Here is a 24571-nt window from a genome sequence, read left to right on the forward strand (position 1 = left end):
CCAGACTCAGCATGTGATCCTTAAATGCTTTTATGCCAACATGGAGAGGTAAGTATCCTGTGGAACATCTTGACTACTTAGATGAGGAACTAGAAGGAGTACAAAAAAAATGCAGATGATGCAAAGGTGAGGATTGCTAACACATTAGAAAACAGACTCAGTGCTCCATAAAATCTTGGTAGTTTTGAATATTGGCCCATATCCAACAAAACACAGTTCAATGTTGAGAAATGTAAATTCTACACATAGGTAGGAAAAACAGATACAAGATAGGCAACAATGGCTTAGTAATAATACTTAGGAGATGGATCAGGTAGGTCTAGTACTTGAGCCACTAGTGTGATGCTGATGCTAAAACAGCTACTTCACTCTTGAACAACATTAACAGAGCTACAGAGTCAAGATCATGAGAAGCGATAATTCTGCTCCATGCTGCATCTGCCAGACTGTACTTGGGATATGGGATATTGATTGCCTTAATACAAAGATGATGAGAAAGAGCACAAAGAATGACAAAGATGACAAGAAGCTTGGAAACTAAACCCAATGAAGAATGCTTAAATCAACAGGTTATGTTTAGTTTTAAGAAGAAAAGACTGATAGCAGTTTTCAAATACTTAAAGGGCCATCCTAGGGAAGCTAGGAGCCATGGCTCCTGAAGGTGGGACAAGGAGTAATGGATGGATGCTTTACAGAGGGGATCCAATCTCTAAATTAATATATTTTTTACTTAGAGCTATTTAACCGTAGTAGTAGCTATTTAGCTATTTAGAGTTGTGGGTACTCTATCACTGGAGGTTTTCAAGCAAGGCTTGGAGTTGTGTTGTATAGTATGAGGATTCCTGCTCTGGGTATAGAATTGGATCTCTTCAGTCCTATGATTCTATAAGGTTCTCTCCTATAAGTATCCTACATAAATCAAAGTCTCCATAAATAACTTTAGTGCAATTGTTTTCTGTAATGCAGAAATACTTGTGTGATATACAGAAATCATAAAGAAGAATGGTTTCTCTTCCATTTTTTTTTCCAGAGACAGAATATATTCTAAATTTAAACTCATTATTTAGTCTTAACAAAAATAAAAATTAAAGAGACAGGCTCTTTTTTTCTTTTTAAGATTAGAGCTTGAAAAGAGAAAGCATACAACTCACAGTCTGGATTTATTGTACAGTTGAATCAAAATTCAGAACAATGTGAGTGGGAAACAATAAGAGAATGGGATTGGAAAAAGTCTACTCAAATAAAGTTTTGCAATTGGCTGTACATTCTATACGTAGTTCTTGACTTACAATCATTTGTTTAGTAACCATTCAAAGTTCCATTCGTGGTGAAAAAAATGACTTACTTCTGGCCCTTTGCACTTATGACCATCATAGCATCCCCATGGTCAAAATATGGATATTTGGCAACTAGCATTTATTTACGATGGTTGCAGTATCCTGAGGTCATTGAAATATGCTTAATAGTTTGGGAGCAAAACGCTTATTATTTCTACTTGGTAAATGAACATTTAAGTAAGAAATAAACATTGTAAGAACTGAAGAGACATTTTACCTGTTTAAAGTTGCCATTTTTTCGCTGTTCCCAGTCCATCATGTCATGAAAAATGGGGATCATAATGTTGCGAACCTCTAGCTGTGGCACAAGTGTGACACCCAGAAAAGGACCGATCATTCCAGGAATAAAGTGAATTTTATGTTCCCCTGAACAACAACAACAATAAAACCAAGCAGTTATTTAATACCATTTGTTCTGCATCCCATTTCCCACTCTTTTTTGTTTACCTTCCCTGCTATCTGAAAATATTCTACAACTGAAGATAAGGAATGAAGTCAGATATGAATCAAGCTAGATGCTTATACCATAAAGAATTAATCCAAAAAGGAACAGAATAAGTTATGCTGGAAATATGTACCGTGTTTCTCCGAAAATAAGACCCTGTCTTATATTTTTTTGAACCCTGAAATAAGCGCTTGGCCTTATTGCCATGTGCTCAAAAGCCCGGTTGGGCTTATTATCAGGGGATGTCTTATTTTGGGGAAAACAGGGTATGTATACAGGTAACTATCAACTAATGATAGTGTACAGTTCCAAAGGACAAATGATTCTCCTGTTTTATAAAAATTATTTCTAGTGAAGTTGTACCAATATGTATTATAATCTAGTACCTATGGTGCTCTGAATGCTCCTTTAATAGTGGATGAAAGATTGTCAGCACTGCCCTATTATTAGATTAAACATAAATCTTAAACTGAGTAAATCTCAGTTTCCTCAAAGATTAACTTACCCAGATTCTGCCACATGCTAAAAAGCTCATATGCCATCATCACACGCATATCACCATATCTGGAAATCAAACAAAGATCCAAAGGGGAAAAAATGGAATATTTGGATTTTTAAAGTAAAACAAGATTTGGCAGCATTACTATTAGACTACATCTTATAAAAACAGAACCAGAGGAAAAAACAACTGCCTTACTTTCAAAGCAAACATCTGAGAATGAAAATTAAATTAATATATTCTTACTTGTCCAGAATCTTTTTCTGCTTAGCTGGAGTAAATGTTTCTAGCTGGAGGCTGGGTTGGTTGATAAATAAAACTGACAAGCTGAAATAAGAGTTCCAGGCCTAGAAAATAGAAAAACAATGAAGCAAGTAACTGAAAACTCATATATAATTTAGTTTTTTAGTATATCTTTAATAAATGTCCATTGATTGTTCTAAAAAGCACCAGAGATAATGATAATGACAATGTATTTATTATAATGATATATTTATATTCTACATATCTGCTTAGAAAACACCTAAGCCAAATGATTATAACAAATATAGTCATTACATAATGATAGCAGTTTCATGTATGTAAGTACTGTACATATGATATGGGCACTTCTTTCACACACATCAATAAACAATGCATAGTAGACCTACTTCATAATATAATTCTATAACTGAATTTCTGAAAGTGAATTATAGAATTATAATAAAAATTCTATAAATACACACACAAAAGGCAAAGACTCTAGCTATATGAGGTGAGGAATCCCATACGTATTACTCCACAGAGACTATGCTGTCAAGAATTTTTGAAGTTTTATAAACAAAATTTCTAAACTAAAAAACCTTGATTTGCAATTCTTTACATCATTACTTGGGTTTGTTTGTTTGTCTACTAAACTCACTGGGATTTACCTCTGAATTCTCCCCCACCCTTCCTTTCAATTGTGTCCCATTCTCTGAGACTGTCTGGACAGGTTTTCTTGGCAAGGTTTTTCAGAAGTGGTCTTGCCATTGCCTCCTTCCTAGGGCTGAGAAAGTCACCCTGCTGCCCTTGTGCCCAAGGCAGGACTACAACATAGCCTCTTGGTTTCTAGCCTGGTGCCTCAACCACTATACCAAAATGTCTCTCTGAGTAGACACACATAATCAATTGCCAGTGCCGCTTATTAACACAAATTCTAGCACTTCTGGTAGCCTTTGTTAAGTGAATTGTTGTCAGTAATTAATTGAGGCCATTACATGATCACAATTTGCAAACTCCTGCTGGCTTTTTCACTGATTTTCCTTGTAGGAAGCTGGCAAAGAAGATGGCAAATGTGGATAATGTGAGCACAGGGATACTGTGATGGCTGTAAGTACAAGGGCCAATTATACGTATGCTCATTCAGTGTTGCCATACATTTGAATAGTCATTGAATGAGTGGTCATTAAATGAGGACCATCTGCATTCTTCTATTTTTTTCTATTTTAAAGATCTGAACATTCTTGGAGGACTTTGGTGCAAATGCTTTATTAGTTGTCATTTAATAGCAAAACAAATACGTTAACAATTTAATAGTATAAAGAAATTTCAAAAATACCTTAAAATCAAAATCCGTTTCAGTGAAATTCTTATGTAGTGCTGCAGACAGATACTGCACTGTTGTAACTATGACACTACAATAACGAAAGGAACAACATTATAGTAGTGTTTAAAGAATATGCAGAATATTTAAATTTAGCGAAAATAATGTTCTTTTATATTTATTGAAAAATAGTGGTTAATATATAATTTAAAAAATTGCCAATCCATTTTATCAGGAACATGAAGGCAGCCTGAAACATTCTTATCTAATAATTTGCCCCATGGAAAGCTAATCCTTAAATAGATTCCAATTCCAATACATTATTGAAAAATCTATCCAATTAAAATCATTCCATGTCTTAAGACAGCCTAACACCACACTTAACGTCTAAATAATAACTTCTCCCACATCTATTGGTTTTGTTCATAGCTACTATTAAGAACTGAATTATACTGGGTTGATATTCTGGGCTTTTGTTGCTGTTGTTCACAATATTTATTTTCATTTTATAAACTGGCTGTAATTGTTGTAATAACAACAAAGTATTGCCATATAGGTAACTATCTCAAACAGCCCAGATATGGAGAATGTTGGTTAGCAAGACGGAAAATACATCCACAACACCCCAATTCTCTGCCTTGACAAGCAACTCTTTCCATTCTGGTAGCTATAGGCATGAGATGTTCAAGAGAAAAGGATTCACTAAATTATGATTCCGTTTTCCTGGCTCCAGCCAACCTACCAATTGCAAGTCAAAAATATATTATGGCTGTATCCTCAATTCACTCATCCTATAGACGGATATTATTAAACAGTGATTATAAGTTATTTACAATCATTTTAGCAGATAGATTGAAAATAATTCTACAAGAATTTATTCACAGACACCAATGTGGATTTTTTTTCCTAAAAAATAATTAAAAGATGTCAGAATGGTATTGGACATTATAGGATAATTCCAATATATTACCATAAATTAATGATATATATTTAATTATCATTTCTCTTCTATAAGGTGTTTCTTCAAGTGGCAGCCATAAAGGTATTTTTGACACAACGTAAGTTTATATCTATTCCATACTGTCAATATAGCATATCTAATAAAATGATTTTTGAAATCTACCTTAGCATTAACTTTTGGTTTTCTTTACTTCTTTCTTTCTATTTCAATTATTAGATTTTATTTCTTTATTTATTTTTTTAATAAGGTTATCAAAAAATCAGTTCTCAGTATGTTTCAATGAAGAATAAAAATGGAGCATATCTAAAATGGTCTAAGTGCTTTTAAAATTTAGTTGAGCTGAAATTATTTTTTAAAAATCTTTTGTTTAAAAATTGTACATGATTTTAGTAAAATTCAACTGTTTTAAAATGAATCAGAGCTCACTTGCTGGTGAGTAATCTCATCACCATCCAATCTCGAGGAAAGACACTCATCTTCATCAGATTTCGAAACACACAGAAAATCTTTAGAAGAAATTCCTAGTAAAAACCAAGAAAACAATGTTAAAATATTACTAGCTATATAGTTTGAAGCAAACATGCACCTTAAACAAGGAAAAGAAAAGTTGTAAGTTGCAAAATGGGATGAAAAATCGCTTACAGATTTATCTCCAATAGCCCTAAGAAGAAGGCCATGGCAAGCTACTTTGAAAGCTCTAGGAACTAGGAATTTGTCCAAAACTGACTCAAAGGCAGAAATAAAAGATAAAAGAATAATTTTGGAGATTATCAGAATCATGTTCAGGCTATAGCTGCTGCACACTAGTCAAAGATAAGAAAATGTATTCCATAAGGCGCTCCTTGAAATCCACTATCTCCAAATTGCTAACCATTCTTTTCAAAGGGAACATACTATTTTTAAAAAATAAAGCCAAAGTTGCCTTATGATCGGTCATCCTAATAACAATGGACATATGTGCTGTATCTGGAATAGGTTATAATTTGTTTCTTTAAAACAGTTTATTATTGCTAGGAGTACATTCAGATCTCCTCAAACTCACTGGTATCATAAAATTCAATGTCACCAGCATATTAACAATATCAAACTCCAAATTTCTAGATGCTGAATCTTTATGATAAATAGTGTACAGGAGAGTAACATGAAACTTTGGCCATAGCTTCTTGACAATTAGCATTAAAATAAGTAGGAATTTAAGAACCAATTGGTGGAACTTCTAAATAGTATAAGCTCTACTTTTTACCACCTTCCTGTCTGTATTGTTTTCCCTCTTAAAAGGTTCGATATTCATCTTTATATTACTATTCATATAGGAAATCTGTCAAGACTAAAACATTCAAGGACAATGCTTTTAAGTTACTTAGTCAACATTAAACTGAAAACTTTTAAAAATATTGATATATTGCTTCATATGTTAAAAAGTATTAAATATTTAATACATATTTTATTTTAAAATACTTTAAATCATTCTTTCTCCCCATTCTTTCTATGGAGAGTTCACTGATAGCAGAATTACAATTAACAGAAAAAACACACCAAAAGAACAAAAATATGAAGCATCAATGAAATAATATCTATACAAAAGCAGCATAAGCATGAGTATTTTATCAAATAGATTCTAGCTTAAATACAGTAAGTATAATTAGATTCGACTCTATTGAATCTAAGAGCTGTGGTGGTTAGAATACAGTACTGCAGGCTACTTCTGCTGACTACCAATTACCAGCAGTTTGGCAGTTCGAATCTCACCAGGCTCAAAGTTGACTCAACCTTCCATCCTTCCGAGGTCAGTAAAATGAGGACCCAGATTGTTGGGGGCAATATGCTGATTCTGTAAACCACTAAGAGAGGGCTATAAAGCATTGTGAAGTGGTATATAAGTCTAAGTGCTATTGCTATTAAATGATTCAATTATTTTTTAAAAAATATGCATGTCAGATGACACAGGAACATTTAACTGCTAATTGATTTGCAACCTCAGTATGAATCTGGGTCAGCTGCAATTTAAATATCTATTGAGTGCAATAGGCTCAATTCCTAATCAAATATACAGGATAAAATAAATAATATGGAATGGATTTGAATCTGTGACAAAAGAAGAAACATCTATATAACCAGGATCATTCTCAGCATTCCAGAGCTACAAAACATACATCAGCACAAAACACAGATGGGAAATATAACTAGACTACGTTTATAATCTTACCTTTAGCTCATCTTTACTCTGGAAATTTTCCAGAAGATGTTGAAAATGAGTGTCTGACATCTGACGAAGTAGAGACAAAAGACAGGATACATATTCCCCCTGTTAATTTCAAAGAAGAATAATTTTAGCAGAATAATCATATTCACAAGTCTAAATAAAAAAATTAACTTTGAGGTACAGGAAAAAGGTATAGGGACTGAAAATGATGTGGTATATATGAAATAAAATTCTATAAAATTATCTCCATTCTTTTTCTCATGTCTGTACTTTTTAAATAAATTCCTACTATGTAGAAAGTGTTTATATAAAGAAACACATAATGGTATGTGGGACTATCTTGGGGAATGGAGAAGGAAACAGTTAGGCAAAAGAGATAAGAATCTCCTTTCTTGGTCAGAGAAAGAAACTTAGAAAGGACCTGCCCTAATGGATCAAGCAGTTAAAAGTGGCAATGGGAAGTCTGTATTTTCAAACTTGCAAGATTTGTTAATACAGCCTTACAATAAAGTAAATGTAGGTCACATAGTAACTGTCTAGTTCACCCATGGAGGCTGACAAATAGCCATCAAATTAAAAATAGAAAACAGAATAATTAGAGGATTAAAGGATGAGATTTTGCTTTTTCTCTCTACATATATATATGCAATACAGCATTGTTTTCTACCTTATCAAGAAATTCTCATTTCATTTGAGGTCAGAGTGGAGGGTGCTTGGTGGTTGGAGATCCAGGGAATCCAGGATGAACTGTCTTTCAGAGCTAAGCAAAACTGTTATCATTTTGCAGGTAACTTTGGTTGGATTCATATTATATACTAAATGCTATTTTAGATTAACAAAACATAGCAGTGTTCTCATAATATGCTAATGATTCACCAAAAAAATCATGTTATGGCTTAAGCCTGATTGAAAGAACATGCCAGGTTCACTCAATGCACTATCCAACTCCTAATAATATGGTATAAGATTCCAATCGTTTAGGTTTTTTTTAATTAAGAACCCACTAATTATTTTCAATTATTATAGCAAATGCCTTAGAAATAATTAAAAATATAACCTAGAATAATAGGTTTATTAATAAATAAACTAACAGCAGCATGGCTGAAGTTCTTAGCTTCATCCTGACAGTTCAGGACAGTTATTTTTAGTTTTGTAACACACACAAAAAATGAATGAATGAATGAATGAATGAAAAATGTAGTAAACTGGAGATGAGAGGATAGGAAAAGGGAGCAGGCTAGATAAGCAGGAAATAGAACTTGATGGTTAGTTACTAACAGTGATTTCAGCTGTGCATTGTGGACAACGCTGCCCTCTTACCGCCTCCTGAGATTGTGATTTACTCATAATAGTCAGAAGAGTTTGTAATAGTACATCCAAGAGGCTCTCCACCATCATTTCTACTTCCTCAATTACATCTGTCTCCTATAGTAAACAGAACATAAAGAGTTAACATCTTATAAAATGTAAATGAAAATTGTTGAACTTGCTTATGGGCTGCCTGTTCATTCATTTATCAGCCTATTAGGATTATAGGCTAGAAGATAAGATGGACTATAGGACAATGCAAGTTTGTTTTCATGTCTTAGGGAAACCATGAAAATAGAGCTACTTAGTTTTATTATTATATTACTAGTTCTTAAGTTTGCTTTTATCTACTTTTCAACTAATAAAATGCTCCTAGAGGAAATTGTAAAAATTGCACTAGGTTTTGCTAAAACCTGCTTTCAAGACTTCCACTAAAGGATGTAAAACACAAGAAAGGAGAATGAGAAAGGAAAAAAAATGTATTACCCAAGCCAGGATATCTAAAAAGGTTAAATCATGGCAACTAGAACAAACTTTCGTCCAGTTAACATGATTTAACCTTTTTAGATACTTTTGGCCTGGATGATTGAATCTTCATTTACATACTAAGTCAGGATGGTTAAAATATAAAAATGCATTGTAACCCATTTCATTCTAGGCTTAGTGCTCAATAGTCATTCTTATCTTTAAAACCCATAATGATGCAATCCTGATAGAGCATCCCAAGAAGTCAAAGATTCCATCAAATTTTCTGCTCAGAAATCATAATAAAGCTCCCCCTTTCTTTTTTTTTTAATACCATATTTATTTAAATCTACAATAATGGATATTTTTTACTCCTAGATCAAATGTTCTTATAATAATCTATTACCTGATTAAACTATTACCTTAATATTTTGCATTCAGTCCTGTTCACAAACAAAACTTTATGATTAGAATTATGTCCATCTCTCTCTTTTAGAATATTATCAAATATAATATTTTTGGAGGTTGTCAAACTTCCTTTGGGTATGTTTGATACTGTCTTTAAGATATTATAGTCCAAACCTACTTTCAGAATATGTACATCAGTGCTAAAGTTTCTACATAAACAGCCATCTTTGAAGGTAGATGGGAATATATTAAATGAACAATTTTAGCAATGTAATGTTATTGCTATCATTATTATTTGCTTGCACAGCAGTACTATCTATACAAAATAAGTTGAATATTTTTTTTGGGGGGGGGGGAGGAAATCAGGAAATTATTTAAGAGCCTAGATTAGAACATACCATAGTCTGGAATTTATGTTACACAGAATTTTAATCATGTGTATTATTCTGCTAAAGATATAGAACAATTCTATATAGGCTGGCCAGCAGCCATATATCTTCTCTCAAGTAAATTTTTGAAAACTTTGTTAAGCATAATAACTAATGCACAATTTTCTGTCCTTTATGTTAAAAAAACATGCATAGTTTCAATAATCCTTTATACTGATGATAAGTAGGTCACAAACAACTATACTATGTTGCAAAAGATAACATATCATTTGAATTCTTCAGAGATAAATGATAGATAGATAGATAGATAGATAGATAGATAGATAGATAGATAGATAGATAGACAGATAGATGATAGAAAGACAGAATGATAGACATAGATTACCACGGAGCTAGTTTTGATGATAGAGAAGATACTGCTAAGAATTCCAGAGCAGATAAGCAACTCTTTTTGTTGTCTCAGATGAAGATGAATATGATGAAGGACCACAGGTAATAAGATTCGCCGAGATTCTAGGAATGGGAAACCAGAGGCTTGACATTATTTTACAGGAGAACTCAGAACTGGAATGAGAAGCCTGCCTCATTTTAATTCACAAGCATATATATAGAAACTGAAGAGCTACCATTAATAACAAATAAAATTAATTTAATTGGCCTTTTAATAAATAGTACAACAGTTTAATTGGAGGCCTCTATGAAACAGATTTTAAGGGAAACTCATTTTTATTCATTCAAATGCTAGTTCTGAATAGCTAATTTACAAAATGTTGTAAAAGGTTATATATCACTTGCAGTATAGTAAATCAAATGCATAAACTATCTTTACTGGCAGCCTTATTTTCCTTCACTGTTTAATATTGCTTCCACAGAAGCTATATTAAATTGTCAAAAGTCATGAACCTACAATATTATCAACTGTCATAAGAGATATTATTACAACAGGCAACAGAGATACTGACTACGAAATGTGAAGGAAAGGGAAGTATCTAAGTAACATGAAATCTCTAACCATTGATATTCACGTGAACCATCAAATACCATGAGACACTGACATTCACAAGTATGTTCTCCTTCAAAATAATATCAGGATACTTGGATATTTATTAGTGTGGATATATTATTAACCTAAATGAATTCATACAATGCTTTTACTGCCTTTGTCTTTATTACTTTTAAAATTATTCTAAAAGTAAGACATGCATGTGAATGTCAGTGTCCCTTTTTTTTTTATTCTAACAGTTCACTTAGGTTCAAAAGAAATATGTAAATTTGTGCACAAGTTGCACCTATTCCTGGACAGGGAGGCCTTGTTCATAGGCACTTGAGGACTTCCTGGTTGGACTATTGCAACAGGATTGCCCTTGAAGACCACTGAGAAATTACAACTGGTCCAGAATACAGCAGAATACATGAAGTGTTTGGAACTCATATTGCACTACTGTTCTGCAAATTGCACTGGCTTAATTTTCTTTAAAGTCCTACTTGTCATAGGGCCAGGGACCATTCCCCACTGGGATGGATACAGTAAACATGGTATGGGTCCCATTCTTTTATGCTGCCATTTTAGGGGACCAGAAAGCATGCCTTTTTCATAGCAGCTTGTGCTCTGTAGAATACCCTTCTCCCTAGATCCAGCAGGCTTCTATTACTTTAGTTTTTTGGAAGGTCATAGAAAGCTACCCCTTCCCAAAATGCTATAATAGGATGAAATAGGAGCATGTGGATGGTTCTGTTGGATGCATCCAAGGGGGATGATTGAAGTGTCAGGGGTTTTTTTTTCACTCTAGTGAGCCCTCCCGACCCCACCCCGAGTTGAGTTCTTAAGATGGGAGATTTTTATGAATCTTTTACATAAATAAACTGAATAAGGCACTCCCACCACTTTATTAGAAAAATATGGACATCAGTTCGCTAACTAAATCTCAAGTATTTCTAAAACTGATTATTCTAGTACAGAACCATAGATATTAGTGTAAAAGCTTTGACAAAGAGATGGCTTTACTTTGGTGTGTTACAGCAATACAAGAATATTAATATAGCCATAAATAAGGTTTTCAGGATCCATTTTTTTGTTTTAAATTATCGGTGAAAAAATGTAAAAATATTTAAAGAGACTGCAATGTCCCCATGCTATACTTCTGTATAGAATGGGCACTGACATTAAAAAAAAATATTTCTGACTTTATTTCTTAATTTCCTAATCTCTCCATTTGTTACTGAACCAAAATACAGACCAAAATACACCCATTGAAAAACAAAGGAAAAATATTGGTGAATGAGGGAAATTCAAAAATTATAGGACAATCTTCTCCCATGTACATAAAAAAGATGGAAAGCAAAAGCAGGTAAAACAGTTCAAGGCAAAATCAATGTTTAGGAATCATAATATGCAAAGTTGTTCAAAGAAACAGAAAAAGAGGGAGTGTAATAATCTGGAAGAAGATGTGGCTGGTTAGAACAGAAACACTATGCAATATAATATTTGTACATTAATTCTAATGAATCAACTTTCAAAATATAATTTGCTTTATGCTATTTTAGGGATACAGTATATGAAACCTAAAATAGTTTCATGTAGGTTCCTAAAATGGCATAAAACAAATTTTGTTAATACTGGGTATGTAAAGAGATATATTATGATTAATATTATAACTGTTACCTGAGAAAGAAAATAAGCGACTGTCCACTGTACGAGCTATAGATTGCAATTTAACCACATCCATAGATTGTCCAATATGCACTGTACTGGGCATGCTCCCAAGAGTTCCTCTCACAAACTCTGCTACTTCCTGTACTGTGAACATCTGCAATAGCTCGTCAAAAATGGCAGGGAAAGAATTCAATAGAGCAGCCTAAAAAGAAAATGGAAATATGAGACTTTTGTGAACTCTGTTAGTATAGAAGAATCAATATCGTCAGTTTCATTTGGCAACAGAAGTCATGATAGATAGATATATATTAAAAAGGCAGGAAATTCCTCTTTAAAGATTCATGTTTTTATCAGAAAGAAATCTTGGAAATTATGGCATTGTAACATGAGTTCATAATACAAAGGAACCCTAAACTACAACATCTTATACTGAAGCATATGCTTTATGAAATTAGAAAGCTATAAGTACTGTGATCATCTCCAAACTAATATAAAAGACAAAGCAGTCTCTGCAGATTTTACTCTGCTAATGGTTGCCGACTATAGGGGACAGTGCTCATCTCTGTTTCAAGGCTTTTGAGCCAGCGCTCCCCAAAGACATTTCTGTGGTCATGTGGCCAGCATGATGTCACGGAACGCTCTTACCTTCCCACTGAAGTGGTACGTACTTGTCTATTCACATTTGCATGCTTTTGAACTGCTAGGTTGGCAGGAGCCAGGGAAAGGCAGGAGCTTATCCTGCGTGACACTCAGGTCTCAAAACCTGGGCTGCTGGCTTTCCAGCTGACAAGCCCAGCATCTTAACCACTGAGTCATCACATTTCCCCCTTCAAACCAACATAATACCCTGTTTCCCCCCAAATAAGACATCCCCTGATAATAAGCCCAATCGGGCTTTTCAGCACACGGCAATTAAGGCCAAGTGCTTATTTCAGGGTTCAAAAAAAATATAAGACAGTGTCTTTTTTCAGGGAAACACGGTACTTCAAAATATTTTCTTTTAGAAATATATACTGATTGTTTGTATTATTGCACTTGCAACATTATGTTGTGGCATTTTGCTTTAGTTTGAGAAAGTAATAATTATGCACCATATATGGCAAATGATAAACATAGCAGAATTTGAAAATATAACAATATGCATTCCTCAACAGTTTTATGTTCATTTGTTCTTGTATAAAATTAATGAAGGCTTCCAGAATATGATAGAATAACGGTTTAAATCTTGAGTACCCATCAGCAAATCGTAATTTACAGGATGTTCATAAGAGTCATTGCAATCATATTTTCAATTATTCTTTCTCTTTTTTCTGCAGTCCATTGTAGATCTGCTATAAAGTGAGAGGACACCCTAAAGCAATATGGGTTGTTGCAAGGAGAATATGCAAAAAATAATTCCTGTCTCTTAGAGCAGTAGCTTCCTCCATATTACAAACGCACTCAATAAAAGAAAGACTTGTTTTAGTGCTGGATAAGATTTCTTTTCAGCCCAAAAAGCACATTTCTTATTGGAACAAAAACTGTTTATCATCAGTGGAAGGACCAAATCATCAAGTGCCAAAGGCAAAATTAACAATGAGCAGTCACCCATTTTGTGTCACATGCATGCATGCATGTACCGTGTGGTAAGATGGGCAGTCAGTAAATTTAATAAAATAAATAAATAAATAAAATATATGATATTCAGATAGATACAACATGTAATTATTTTATTTTTTATTTATTTAATTTCTATAGCCGCCCAACTCAACCAAGTGACTCACTCATCCCAAAATTTCCCACTACGTATCATGCTAGTTTGTTTTAACTGCATTAGGGAGAGAGAGGTAAGTATGGTGAGAGCTTTAGAAGTAAATATTAACTTTCCAACAGTGTCCATTCTCTTTCCTTCCTATTATAATAATTTCTGACGTATCCTTACAGTGATTAGTTTTAGAAAACTACTGTCTCAAATCAAAGGCATTTCTGAGCTCAATTTCAATGTTGGTGATATGGAAGAATAGGAGTACATTAGAAGATGGAAACATCAGACCTGTTGTTCACCAATCCAGCTGAAACTTCTCCTCCCTATCACCCCAGTTATACGTCTGTAGAGATTCTCAGTCGTTCAGGTCATGGTTGTCCCAAAGGTGCTTTTTCAGGAGGCAACTAGACTTCCTTGTTTTTTCTTTTGAAGATGTTTCGCTTCTCATCCAGGAAGCTTCTTCAGCTCTGACAGGATAGTGGGGAATGGAAGGATTTATATTCCTTGCAGACAGCTGGTCATTTGCATCCTTTTAGAGGGTCGTTGAAGCACTTTATGAGGTTTATGTGGTGCTTCAACGACCCTCCAAGTACTTAAATGACCCTCTAAAAGGATACAAATGACCAGCTGTCTGCAAGGAATATAAATCCTTCCATTCCCTACTATCCTGTCAGAGCTGAAGAAGTTTCTTGGATGAGAAGCGAAACGTCTTCAAAAGAAAAAACAAGAAAGTCCAGTTGCCTCCTGAAAAAGCACCTTCGGGACACCCATTATAGTTATCTTGTGTGGAAGCCCATTTGCAATACAGGGTGCAATAGCTAGGAGGGAGTATTGGAGCATTCAAAAATATAAGAATTAACTCTTTGTTTCCTAGCTGCAATCCCATTCCCCATTCCAAATCTGATGGAAAAAGTGAGCAACTCATTCTCTCACATCACTCAGAAAATCTTTTGATAGATGGTACCATACAATACAAGTAACACATCTCTATTCTCCAAAGCACTGGAGGGTAGGACAAGAAGCAATGGATGGAAACTAATCAAGGAGAGAAGCAACTTAGAACTAAGGAGAAATTTTCTGACATAACAATTAATCAGTGGAACAACTTGCCTACAGAAGTTGCAAATGCTCCAACACTGGAAGTTTTTAAGAAGATGTTGGATAACCATTTGTCTGAAGTGATGTAAGGTTTCCTGCATAGGCAGGGGTTGGACTAGAAGACCTCCAAGGTCCCTTCCAACTCTGTTATTCTATTTCTCTCTATGGTGAACAGTACTACCAGTGATATTTGCAATGAGCCTTAATGATATCAAAAAGGTTGTCAATGTTTCATGACAACATTGCACAAATAATGTAATAATGCAATGAAGTCATCATATCTGATGCAAATATGTCTGTAGGTATCCCACTGTGGATGCTGTGGTTTATCCTCCATCAGCACCTGGCAAGCCAGAGCAAACAGTTTATTATTTCCCCTGTTCTGGCTATTCATTTCTTTTTGTTTTATTTTATTTATAAATTATACTGGTAGTTAAATTAAAGATGGGTGGTGACTTCTGCTGAGTATTTTAGAATTAATGTTCTCAATCCAAAGAAATATAGACAAAATAAATAAAGATAATAATTAAATATTGAACCAGACAACCATTGTTATTTTAATTTCTTTATTTTTAAGATAAGTCCATTTCATGCCAGGGAAATATTTAGCAATTATTAAATATTGCTATTATTTCCAGTGACAGTTATATCAGAGGTGGTGATATCAAAAGACCTGTAATTAGAGAGAACACAATGCTCTTGGCTATTTCCATGAAAAAAACCTTAATAGCAAGAGATTAAAAATAAGGCCAAAATTAATTGTATTTTCATTATTGGCTCTTACAGCTGCATGAATATTTAGTTGTTTACAGTATGACATAACCAAAACTCAATATTTGAGTTAGTAAATATTCTTCTATGAGATTTGGTTACTTTTTATTATCATCATTAATATGTATTCTTTGAATTACCAGAGGTAATGCAAAAGTTTGCCGTAACTGATATAATTTCTCTCTAATGACTGGTGCTAGTATTCAAAGTGACTCATGCAAACAACAGAATAACTCTTATATTTAAACATTCAGTGTTTTGCAAATCACTTTATAGTTGCAAACATTGAACTGTGCAATATATTTTAGTTAATTGTGCAGAAAAATGGACTGGAAAAATAGTCATTAGATACATCCATGATTAAAAGTTGTACAGGATATGGGGATAATTACTTACAGATTTAAATGACGGCCTTGCAATGCCACCACATTTTTGTGGGGCACATGTCCCAGCTCCGCTCACCTGTCCTTCAGGCTGAGGGGCCTATGGGGCAATTAGGGTTAAGGGGCAACACAGTGGCAAGTGGGAAACAAAAAAAGGTAAACTTTTGATGCATTAAGTATTAAAGAAGATTTTAAATGAATATATAATCTTCTCAAGTACTGTTTCAGAGGTGAAAAATTAAAGTTAATGGTTAGAAAACACTGCTATCAAAATTTTGTTTTCTTTATAGAACAAACTATTATTTTTACTAGAGTCTTCAGATTTATTTCTTTCATAAATATGCAACAATATTAGATACTTCTTAGACATATGAATAAGCCTGGAATTCATATTATTTAATGGGCAGCAACTGAATATCTTAGAAAACTCACTTGCTTGGGACTTTTTACTGAACTAACTATTACTTTGCTGGTAAAATCTTTATAGAAAATGTTTATAAAATTGAATTGCATTGAATATTAGATAACTATAACTTAGTCTCCAATCTCTCCTTCTGTGGAAAAGTTGTTAGGAGGTTTTTCTATAGTTTGCAGCTGCAGAAAGTGCTGGAGGACACAGATTATCATGATGATTCACACCCGACATGAAACTGAATCCACATTGATTACTTTTCTATCATCCTGTGGCAAGAGTGGGATATGGGTGTAATCCTTCTGTTTCTGAGTGTTCTCTTAGTTGGTTTGACACCATTGAACATAATATTTTTCTGGACCACCTGCAAAGGTTAGGAGTAAGTGGCACTGCTTTGTAGTAATTCTTCTTAAATCGACAGCTCCAGACATTGGTGGTGGGACTCTCTGTTATGATGTGCCGCAGAAGTTGACACCTTGTCTTCCCCCTACTTAACATCTACATGAAGCTAATGGTAATGGTGATCCAATAACACAAAACAGGTAGCATTGGTGTGCAGATGTTATTCAGTTGAGTATCTTGACTCCAGACAAACAGAAGATATGACTCAGGTTTTATCCCAGAACTTGGAAGCCATCAAAGTTTGGATGGGAATAAACAGAATCTGGTTCAATGTCAACAAGGGGAAATAGCTTTTAGTAAAGAAGCCCTCCAATTACAAAGGTATTCTATCTCTGACTCTGGATGGGGCTGTGCTTCTCATTCAGTGTTAATTCATAATCTGGGCTCCAGCTCAAGAGCAGATGGCAGCTGTGGTTAAGAAGAGCTACTTCAGAGGTTCATCTTGTGTAACAATTACAGTCTTTCCTACATTAGTAGGCTTTGCTCATAGTCAGTTAACCCTTGGTTTCCTCTCAATTAAATTATTGCATAAGATGGCCACCACAAATTTCAATTGCTTCACAATAAAGCAACTCAAGAAGTTTTGGATGCCCAACGGTCTACCCAAGGAACATGTCTGCTTTGAGAACTACACTGCTTATCAGTATTGTTCTGAGTGCAATCCAAGATGTTGATTGTCACCTTTAAATGCTTCATGGTTCAGGATTGGGCATCTAGGAACCACCTTCTCCCAGTAATCTCTGCCTGTCCTTTGAGATCTGAAAGTGAAATTGTTCCAGTTGGCTTTCACAGGCTGTGGGATAATTTTTGTCACACCTGATGATTAAATGTAAATATGGATTGTGGTTGTTTCTCAGAAACCTGGTGATTTATATTGAAATATAGCTATGTTTTTAATTTCATTACTATTTGTATCACTCAAAGACATATATGATTGAAAGAGCATGTAAATCTAGTACAATAAATAAACTGAAAATTGAAAAACTGATAGAATTGCAGAAGGATTGTTTTATGGTTTGCTAGTATTTTCCTAATCAATTAGTTATTTTCCTCTGAACAGTTTTGGTACATTGTTAAGTAATTCTATTAATTTACAAAGGCAACAATGAAACACACAAAATAGAACTGTAGATATTTATAACCTGTGTAAAGATGAGAGTCTCAGAGCTTCTGCTGTCCAAGCTGAGTACAAATCTGATGGACTGGAAAAGTTCTTGGATGCTGATTCTAAATTGTTCCTCCTCCATTCCACAAGTAGCTCTGGAGTAAAGGATCCGAGACTGAATAATAAACTTGAAAAGATATTCCAATGCCTTAAGAAACAGGAAGGGAATCAGGAAAACAAAGAACAAGGGGTTTATAAAGTCAGAGGGGAAAAAATTAAGTACATTATTAATATTCAAATTCTTATCCTTTATGTGAAGGATATTACTATTATTATTAAACTTATTTGCTGCCCATCTCAGAGTTTGAAGCGACTTGAGGGGTGAGCGAATCCATATTTATTTAGTTAGAAATCAATAAAATAAATCAAAATTTAGCATTCTCCTTCAAGAAAGCTATTTGCAAAAATTGCACCTTTTAGCAAACCCTCCAGTTCCATTGTTGATGAGTAAGTACATTTTTATTCCAGTGTTTTTCCCCAGATTTAAATTAATCCACTGACTCAACCACAATAAATCTGATTTGTAATCCCATTTTAAGATCCACCTTCTTAAATCAATATTTGGAGGTAAGCATTTAATTCTAAATAGCACCACTGAAGATCAGTATTGCTGGAAATCACTGGGAAAAAACTCATTAAATAATATATTATTTAATTTTCATTCCTAGTTAAGTTTTGCCCTTAGAAAAGAAGTAATATTTTATTTTTTAAACTGAGTGATCTTCACATAGAAACCATACCCGCATTGCTTCTTGAATATGATCCTGTCGTACTAGTTCAGCTGATCGATCCATATACCATTTCAAACAGCGGATGAGTTCTCTGAATAAAAAAACCACATTGACAGACATTTCAATAGGAGAGAAGCTCAGTGACAGATTTTTCTGAAATATATCGATATCTCTATCTATACTTACATCTCTCTATTTATATGCTACATGTGCGTGTATGTGTGTGTATGTTTGCATATGTGTATGTGTGTATACATGTATGTTACAATAAATTAAATAAACAAATGATGGTTTAACAGCAGTTTTCATCTATAATCATTGGACTTCAAGTGACTATGATTTTGCTCCATTTTTAACCCTTTGCTATGCTGATTCTATAAACTATCCTCTGTGAGAACTTAGTATATACAAAAACTCAAGCAAATGAATATCCTTTTCTAAAAATTACTGCGTTGATATTAACATTTACTTAATAAAGAGATGACTTACTTATATGCCAAAGCTCCTGCAAAGTGCTTCTGAATATAAGTGTCAATTACAGGTCGAAAATGAAAATATTTGCTATCACGCAATAGATTTATGATAAACACCTAAAGAGAAAGATAAAAAAAGAAACATGTTTAGGAAGATGAAGATAACTAAATAAGTATATGAGCTTGTGTATAAGGGCTTGAATAAATAATATTTAATTATCCTGCATAAGGATATTTCATGACAATTGTAATTTATCGCTCCACTCTAACTCAGTATATATTCTTGATAGAAGTAATGCTTTTATTCAAAATTAATATTATAGTTGTTTCTCTGATTGTTTCAGAAATGGCTACCAAATGGGAAACAAAAATAGTAACTATGAATTTCCATAATGCCTTAAAGATAGAAACATAGTCAGAAAAGTGCTAATTTACTTCAGAAAGATTTAAAACAAATAATATCAGATGTTGTAGGCTGTCAGCTTCTTAAAAAGAACATAAATTTTTTAAAATCTTTGGTCCAAGTTCATGAGTCTGCCCCAAATGCTGGTTTGGAGGGTCCTGAAAGCCCTCCATTAAATTAAACATCTTTTAATTCAGAGTTCCCAATCCTTTAAGCTTTATGACCAGCGGGAGGAGGGGGAGGGAAGGAAAGAGGGGATGGTACTGCGCACAGGGCAGGCAAGCATCTGCACACAACTGCATTTGTGTGAGGAGAGGACAAGTGTGCCTGCTGTTCTTACGAATGGAGCATGCACACACATGCTCGCCCACTTTTAGCTCGAGTGGGGATGCATGCACGCACACTCGCCCTCCACATCCATGTCCCGGTTCCAAAAGGCTCAAGGCCCAGTAGTGGGCCACAGCCCAGGAGTGGGGACCCCATTTCAATTAACTCTTAACATTGAATTTTAATCATCCTTCCCCTTTTTAAATTTTATGTGTATGCCACTATGATTTTATGTGAAATTCCTTTTATTAGATCTTGCCATTACTGATATCCTTATAAGGAATGATTATATTTCAATCTTACTGCACGATTCTGAGAAAAAAATACAGCTACTTTGAAAAAGTGGTGACGGTTGCTTGCTCCACACATATAAACTTTTTCCTGTTGAATATGAAGTAAACAATAGCCCTAGAATTTAAAACACTGATCAATTAAGAATATTTTAATTTAAGAATGTCTTCTAAACAGATTCTTGTTGGCTCTCTAGATTTTACTCACGGAAAATGAAATAGCAAGTCTCATATTCTTAAAATTGGATGGCCAAAACCTACAATAAAGTTATTTGCAGATTTTCAAGGATTTTTGATTTCTAGCTTTTAACAATAAAAAATGATTCTTTAATCCCAATTTAGGCAGTCAAATATACAAACAATGGAATCAGTTCTCAAATTAAAACAAATTTTTAGTTTAATCATTAGCTCAAGATATTTATGTTTCTTAAGGGTATGTAGGCTATTTGTATATTGTCTATGACTGTAGTTGGTGTATAAACTTCACCATCAGATGGCCTAAATCAGTAAATTTAATTCACAGAAAGTCATGAGAATATCAAACATTTAAGAACAAAATAATTTGCAACTATTCTAACATTTCCAATGGTAGCTGAACACTCACATGTTGCAATTATTCAGTATTTCAAAGTTCAGAGGTGATAACATTTAGCATTCAGAGAAGCTCATGGAAATTGCCATTAATCTGAATTTTTGGAAACAAGGATCAACAAAAGAGCCAGTTGTTCTAGCGGTTAAAGCACCAGACTAGAAAGCATGAGACCGTGAGTTCTATTCCCGCCTTAGCCATGAAAGTCAGCTGAGTGACTTTGAGCCAGTCACTCTCTCTCTCTGCTCAACTTACCTGATAGGGTTGTTGTTTTGGGGAAAATAAGAGAAGAAAGGTGTGTTGGATATATTCATTGCCTTGAGTTATTTGTGAAAACAATAAAGGTGGGATAAAAATAAATAAATAAATAAAAATTAAAAAAACAGAAAAGGTACCATGATAGATGTCAATCCACAAGTGATTAAGGAGAATTTGGAAAAGTTTCAGCAACTAATGCAGAGAAGAGAATAGCATGTTAATTTTTAGAAAAGTATTGAAGGAAAAGTGCCTTCACATCTTGCATTAGAATATTGATCTGTCAGAAATATTTTGTTCTTACCAAAGACTGAAAGACCAGAAGTCCGTATTTTTCTGTGTTATCATCCAGAATCACGAACAATGTATCCAGAATGTCCTGCAAGAACTGAAAAAGGAATAGAATAGAATAACAGAGTTGGAAGTGACCTTGGAGGTCTTCTAGTCCAACCCCCCGCTTAGGCAGGAAACCATACACCACTTCAGAGAAATGGTTATCCAATCTCTTCTTTAAAATTTCCAGTGTTGGAGCATTCACAACTTCTGCAGGCAAGTTGTTCCACTGATTAATTGTTCTAACTGTCAGGAAATTTCTCCTTAGTTCTAAGTTGCTTCTCTTCTTGATTAGTTTCCACCCATTGCTTCTTGTTCTACCCTCAGGTGCTTTGGAGAATAGCTTGACCCCCTTTTCTTTGTGGCAGCCCCTGAGATATCGGAACACTGCTATCATGTCTCCCCTAGTCCTTCTTTTCATTAAACTAGACATATCCAGTTCCTGCAATCGTTCTTCATATATTTTAGTCTCCGGTCCCCTAATCATCTTTGTTGCTCTTCTCTGCACTCTTTCTAAAGTCTCAACATCTTTTTTACATCGTGGCGACCAAAACTGAATGCAGTATTCCAAATGTGGCCTTACCAAGGCATTATAAAGTGGTATTAACACTTCACGTGATCTTGATTCTATCGCTCTGAAAAGCACAGGGATTTTTAGTATCTGTTTGTTCTACCAAACCAAACAATTTCATAGTTTTCTGACACTATATGTAAGTACATTGATTATTCTCTAATTCTGAAGTACAATATTCTATAGGTTAAGGTTAAGGTTAAGGTTTATTAAATTTGTATACCGCCCTTCTCCCAAAGGACTCAGAGCGGTGAACAGCCAAAATTAAAATACATACAGTATAAAAATTAAAATAAATTAAAACAGAATTAGATCAGTTTGGCTTCCCCAAATTTTAAAACCCCTTACCCATAAAATAGCCCATTAAAATTTTAAACCAGCCAGATAGAAAAATCAAAGCCAGATATTCTGAGTAAATGTTAAATTCCTCTAGACCTCAATTTGTTTTATGACCCTTTTTATTAAGTCAAGTCCACTCAATAACAAGGGACAAATCTGAGAGGCAAAAATCCAGATTAATCTTTTTGATAGGGTTCTCTTATGGCACTAATGAAGTATTAGAATTTTGATCTTGATTTTTTTATTATTTGTGTATTTGATAACTATCTATGGTTGTATTTATGTATTTATGTATTTATATAATATAGGCAATCAAATACACATTTTTATATTTTTAAAAATTAATAAGGATCTATAGCTACAAGTACAAGCATACAATATGATGGTAAAAGTGAGAACAGGGATGCTGGCAGGAAAATGTTCAAATGGCTTTGGGAAGAACTTTCCAGACATTTGGTGTAAATTGCTAATTTTAGTCCTTGAGTTACCACTGCAGTTGGAACTGGGATTATTGCCACTAAGCAATGTGGTATAAAATGTGATGTCATGTGACTGCATCACTTAGTAACAGCAATCTAGAAAATTCTAGTTGCTATTGTAACCTCAGATGTGCAGATCATTAATATTAATCATTATTTGTTAGTCTTATTTATACTGTATCACACATTTTCAATACATGTGATGAAAAGTGCACCTGGAGAAGGAGTGGGGAAGGGATATTGGCAAGAATACCATGGTCTCAACAGGAGGAGGCTGTACATTCCACACAGAATAAATGACTGTGCACTCCTGAACTGTCTGGGGGAGGGAGGACGTTTTTAGAGTGGCCACACCTAGAATCTCTCAGGGTATATCTATTAGGTTACAAGGTTGTAGTTTTAGTCTGGCAAAATTCTTTCTATTAAATTGAAGCAAATAAAGACTTGATGTCACTGTATCATTTACATTTATGATTAAGGTAATCACACTGATATTTTATTTATTGATAAATACAAATATTAATAACTTTGGTTTTTTCCCTAAAAGTGATGAGTTATTGTAATTAATTTGTTAATAATAGCTTAGACCAAATTCAATACCTTAACAATTTCTTCACCACTGACTTGGCGCAGTCTTCCTAAAATATCCATTACACGATCTGGATATGCTTTCCATTTCAGAAGAGCAAGCAGGTCCACTGTATATAGTAGAAAAAAAATAATATATAAATAAGTATATAAATAATAGTACCATTATCTAAAATACTCTGAATACACTGATAGCAATTTTTATGAAGATCATTTAGTCCTGGGCATGAACAAAATATAAAATATATTTGTTAAATAATTTGAGAAGCTATTGGACACAATTGTGATTAATACTTGTAATTTCAATTATAATGTTCTCTTGTTTTCACAGTATGTGACCCAGAAACATATTAATTTAAATGAAAGTGCACTGAACTATTATATTTAATTTTATATTGAATAAACTGCAGTTCCTTCTATATTGTATAACTAAGACATAACAGCATAGCATACTAAGCCAGATTCAAAAATGCCTGTCTAAACAATTTTAATTTAGTAAGTATTGTAGGAATATATCTTATGTGAAAATGCTTGATGTAATTACAGTAGGTGGCAACATCTAGACAAGTTGGTTGATCTTGGAAAAAACCCTCCGTAGGATAAGACCCAATTTATTCTTGGAAAGGAAATCAGCAGAAATTCCAGTGCTATAGGCTGAGTAACTAAAGAAAAAATTCCCAGTCATATCAATTTTTGTTGTCAGGAAAACTATATGGACATATCCATGTAATCACCAAGAGTCAAGGTCAATAGGAGAGAATAGTTGCTTCTTTTTCTGTTCTGTCTGTATCTAATTTGCACCACTAAGATGACCCTGATAAACTTCCAGATGACCTTAACGACCCGGTAAGAGACTGCAAATGACCAGTTGTCTGCAAGGGGTATAAATCCTTCTATTACCCACCCTCCAGTCAGAGGTGAAGGAGCTTTTTGGATAAAAAGCGAAACATCTTCAAAGAAAAACCAGAAAGTCCAGTTGCCTCTTG

The 24571-nt window shown here is 34.0% G+C and overlaps 1 protein-coding gene across 1 annotated transcript in view; it reads right to left on the reverse strand.

Moving 5' to 3' along the window:
* DOCK3 (dedicator of cytokinesis 3) overlaps positions 1 to 24571 on the reverse strand; it is a 180406-nt gene that overhangs the window by 74126 nt on the left and 81709 nt on the right. The window contains exons 20-34 of the mRNA XM_070934373.1: positions 23598 to 23695; positions 21580 to 21663; positions 19428 to 19528; positions 18948 to 19029; positions 18185 to 18355; positions 16242 to 16328; positions 12242 to 12434; positions 9965 to 10092; positions 8288 to 8434; positions 7013 to 7111; positions 5233 to 5327; positions 3861 to 3936; positions 2528 to 2628; positions 2288 to 2346; positions 1555 to 1703 (exon numbers count right to left, since the gene is read on the reverse strand). Coding sequence (XP_070790474.1) covers positions 1555 to 1703; positions 2288 to 2346; positions 2528 to 2628; positions 3861 to 3936; positions 5233 to 5327; positions 7013 to 7111; positions 8288 to 8434; positions 9965 to 10092; positions 12242 to 12434; positions 16242 to 16328; positions 18185 to 18355; positions 18948 to 19029; positions 19428 to 19528; positions 21580 to 21663; positions 23598 to 23695 — 1670 coding nt within the window. The remainder of the gene's footprint in view (positions 1 to 1554; positions 1704 to 2287; positions 2347 to 2527; positions 2629 to 3860; positions 3937 to 5232; positions 5328 to 7012; positions 7112 to 8287; positions 8435 to 9964; positions 10093 to 12241; positions 12435 to 16241; positions 16329 to 18184; positions 18356 to 18947; positions 19030 to 19427; positions 19529 to 21579; positions 21664 to 23597; positions 23696 to 24571) is intronic.

Source organism: Pituophis catenifer, unplaced genomic scaffold, assembly GCF_029215685.1.
Source record: "Pituophis catenifer annectens isolate HBS135680 unplaced genomic scaffold, rPitCat1.0.hap2 SCAF_2, whole genome shotgun sequence".
NCBI classification, from domain to species: domain Eukaryota; kingdom Metazoa; phylum Chordata; class Lepidosauria; order Squamata; family Colubridae; genus Pituophis; species Pituophis catenifer.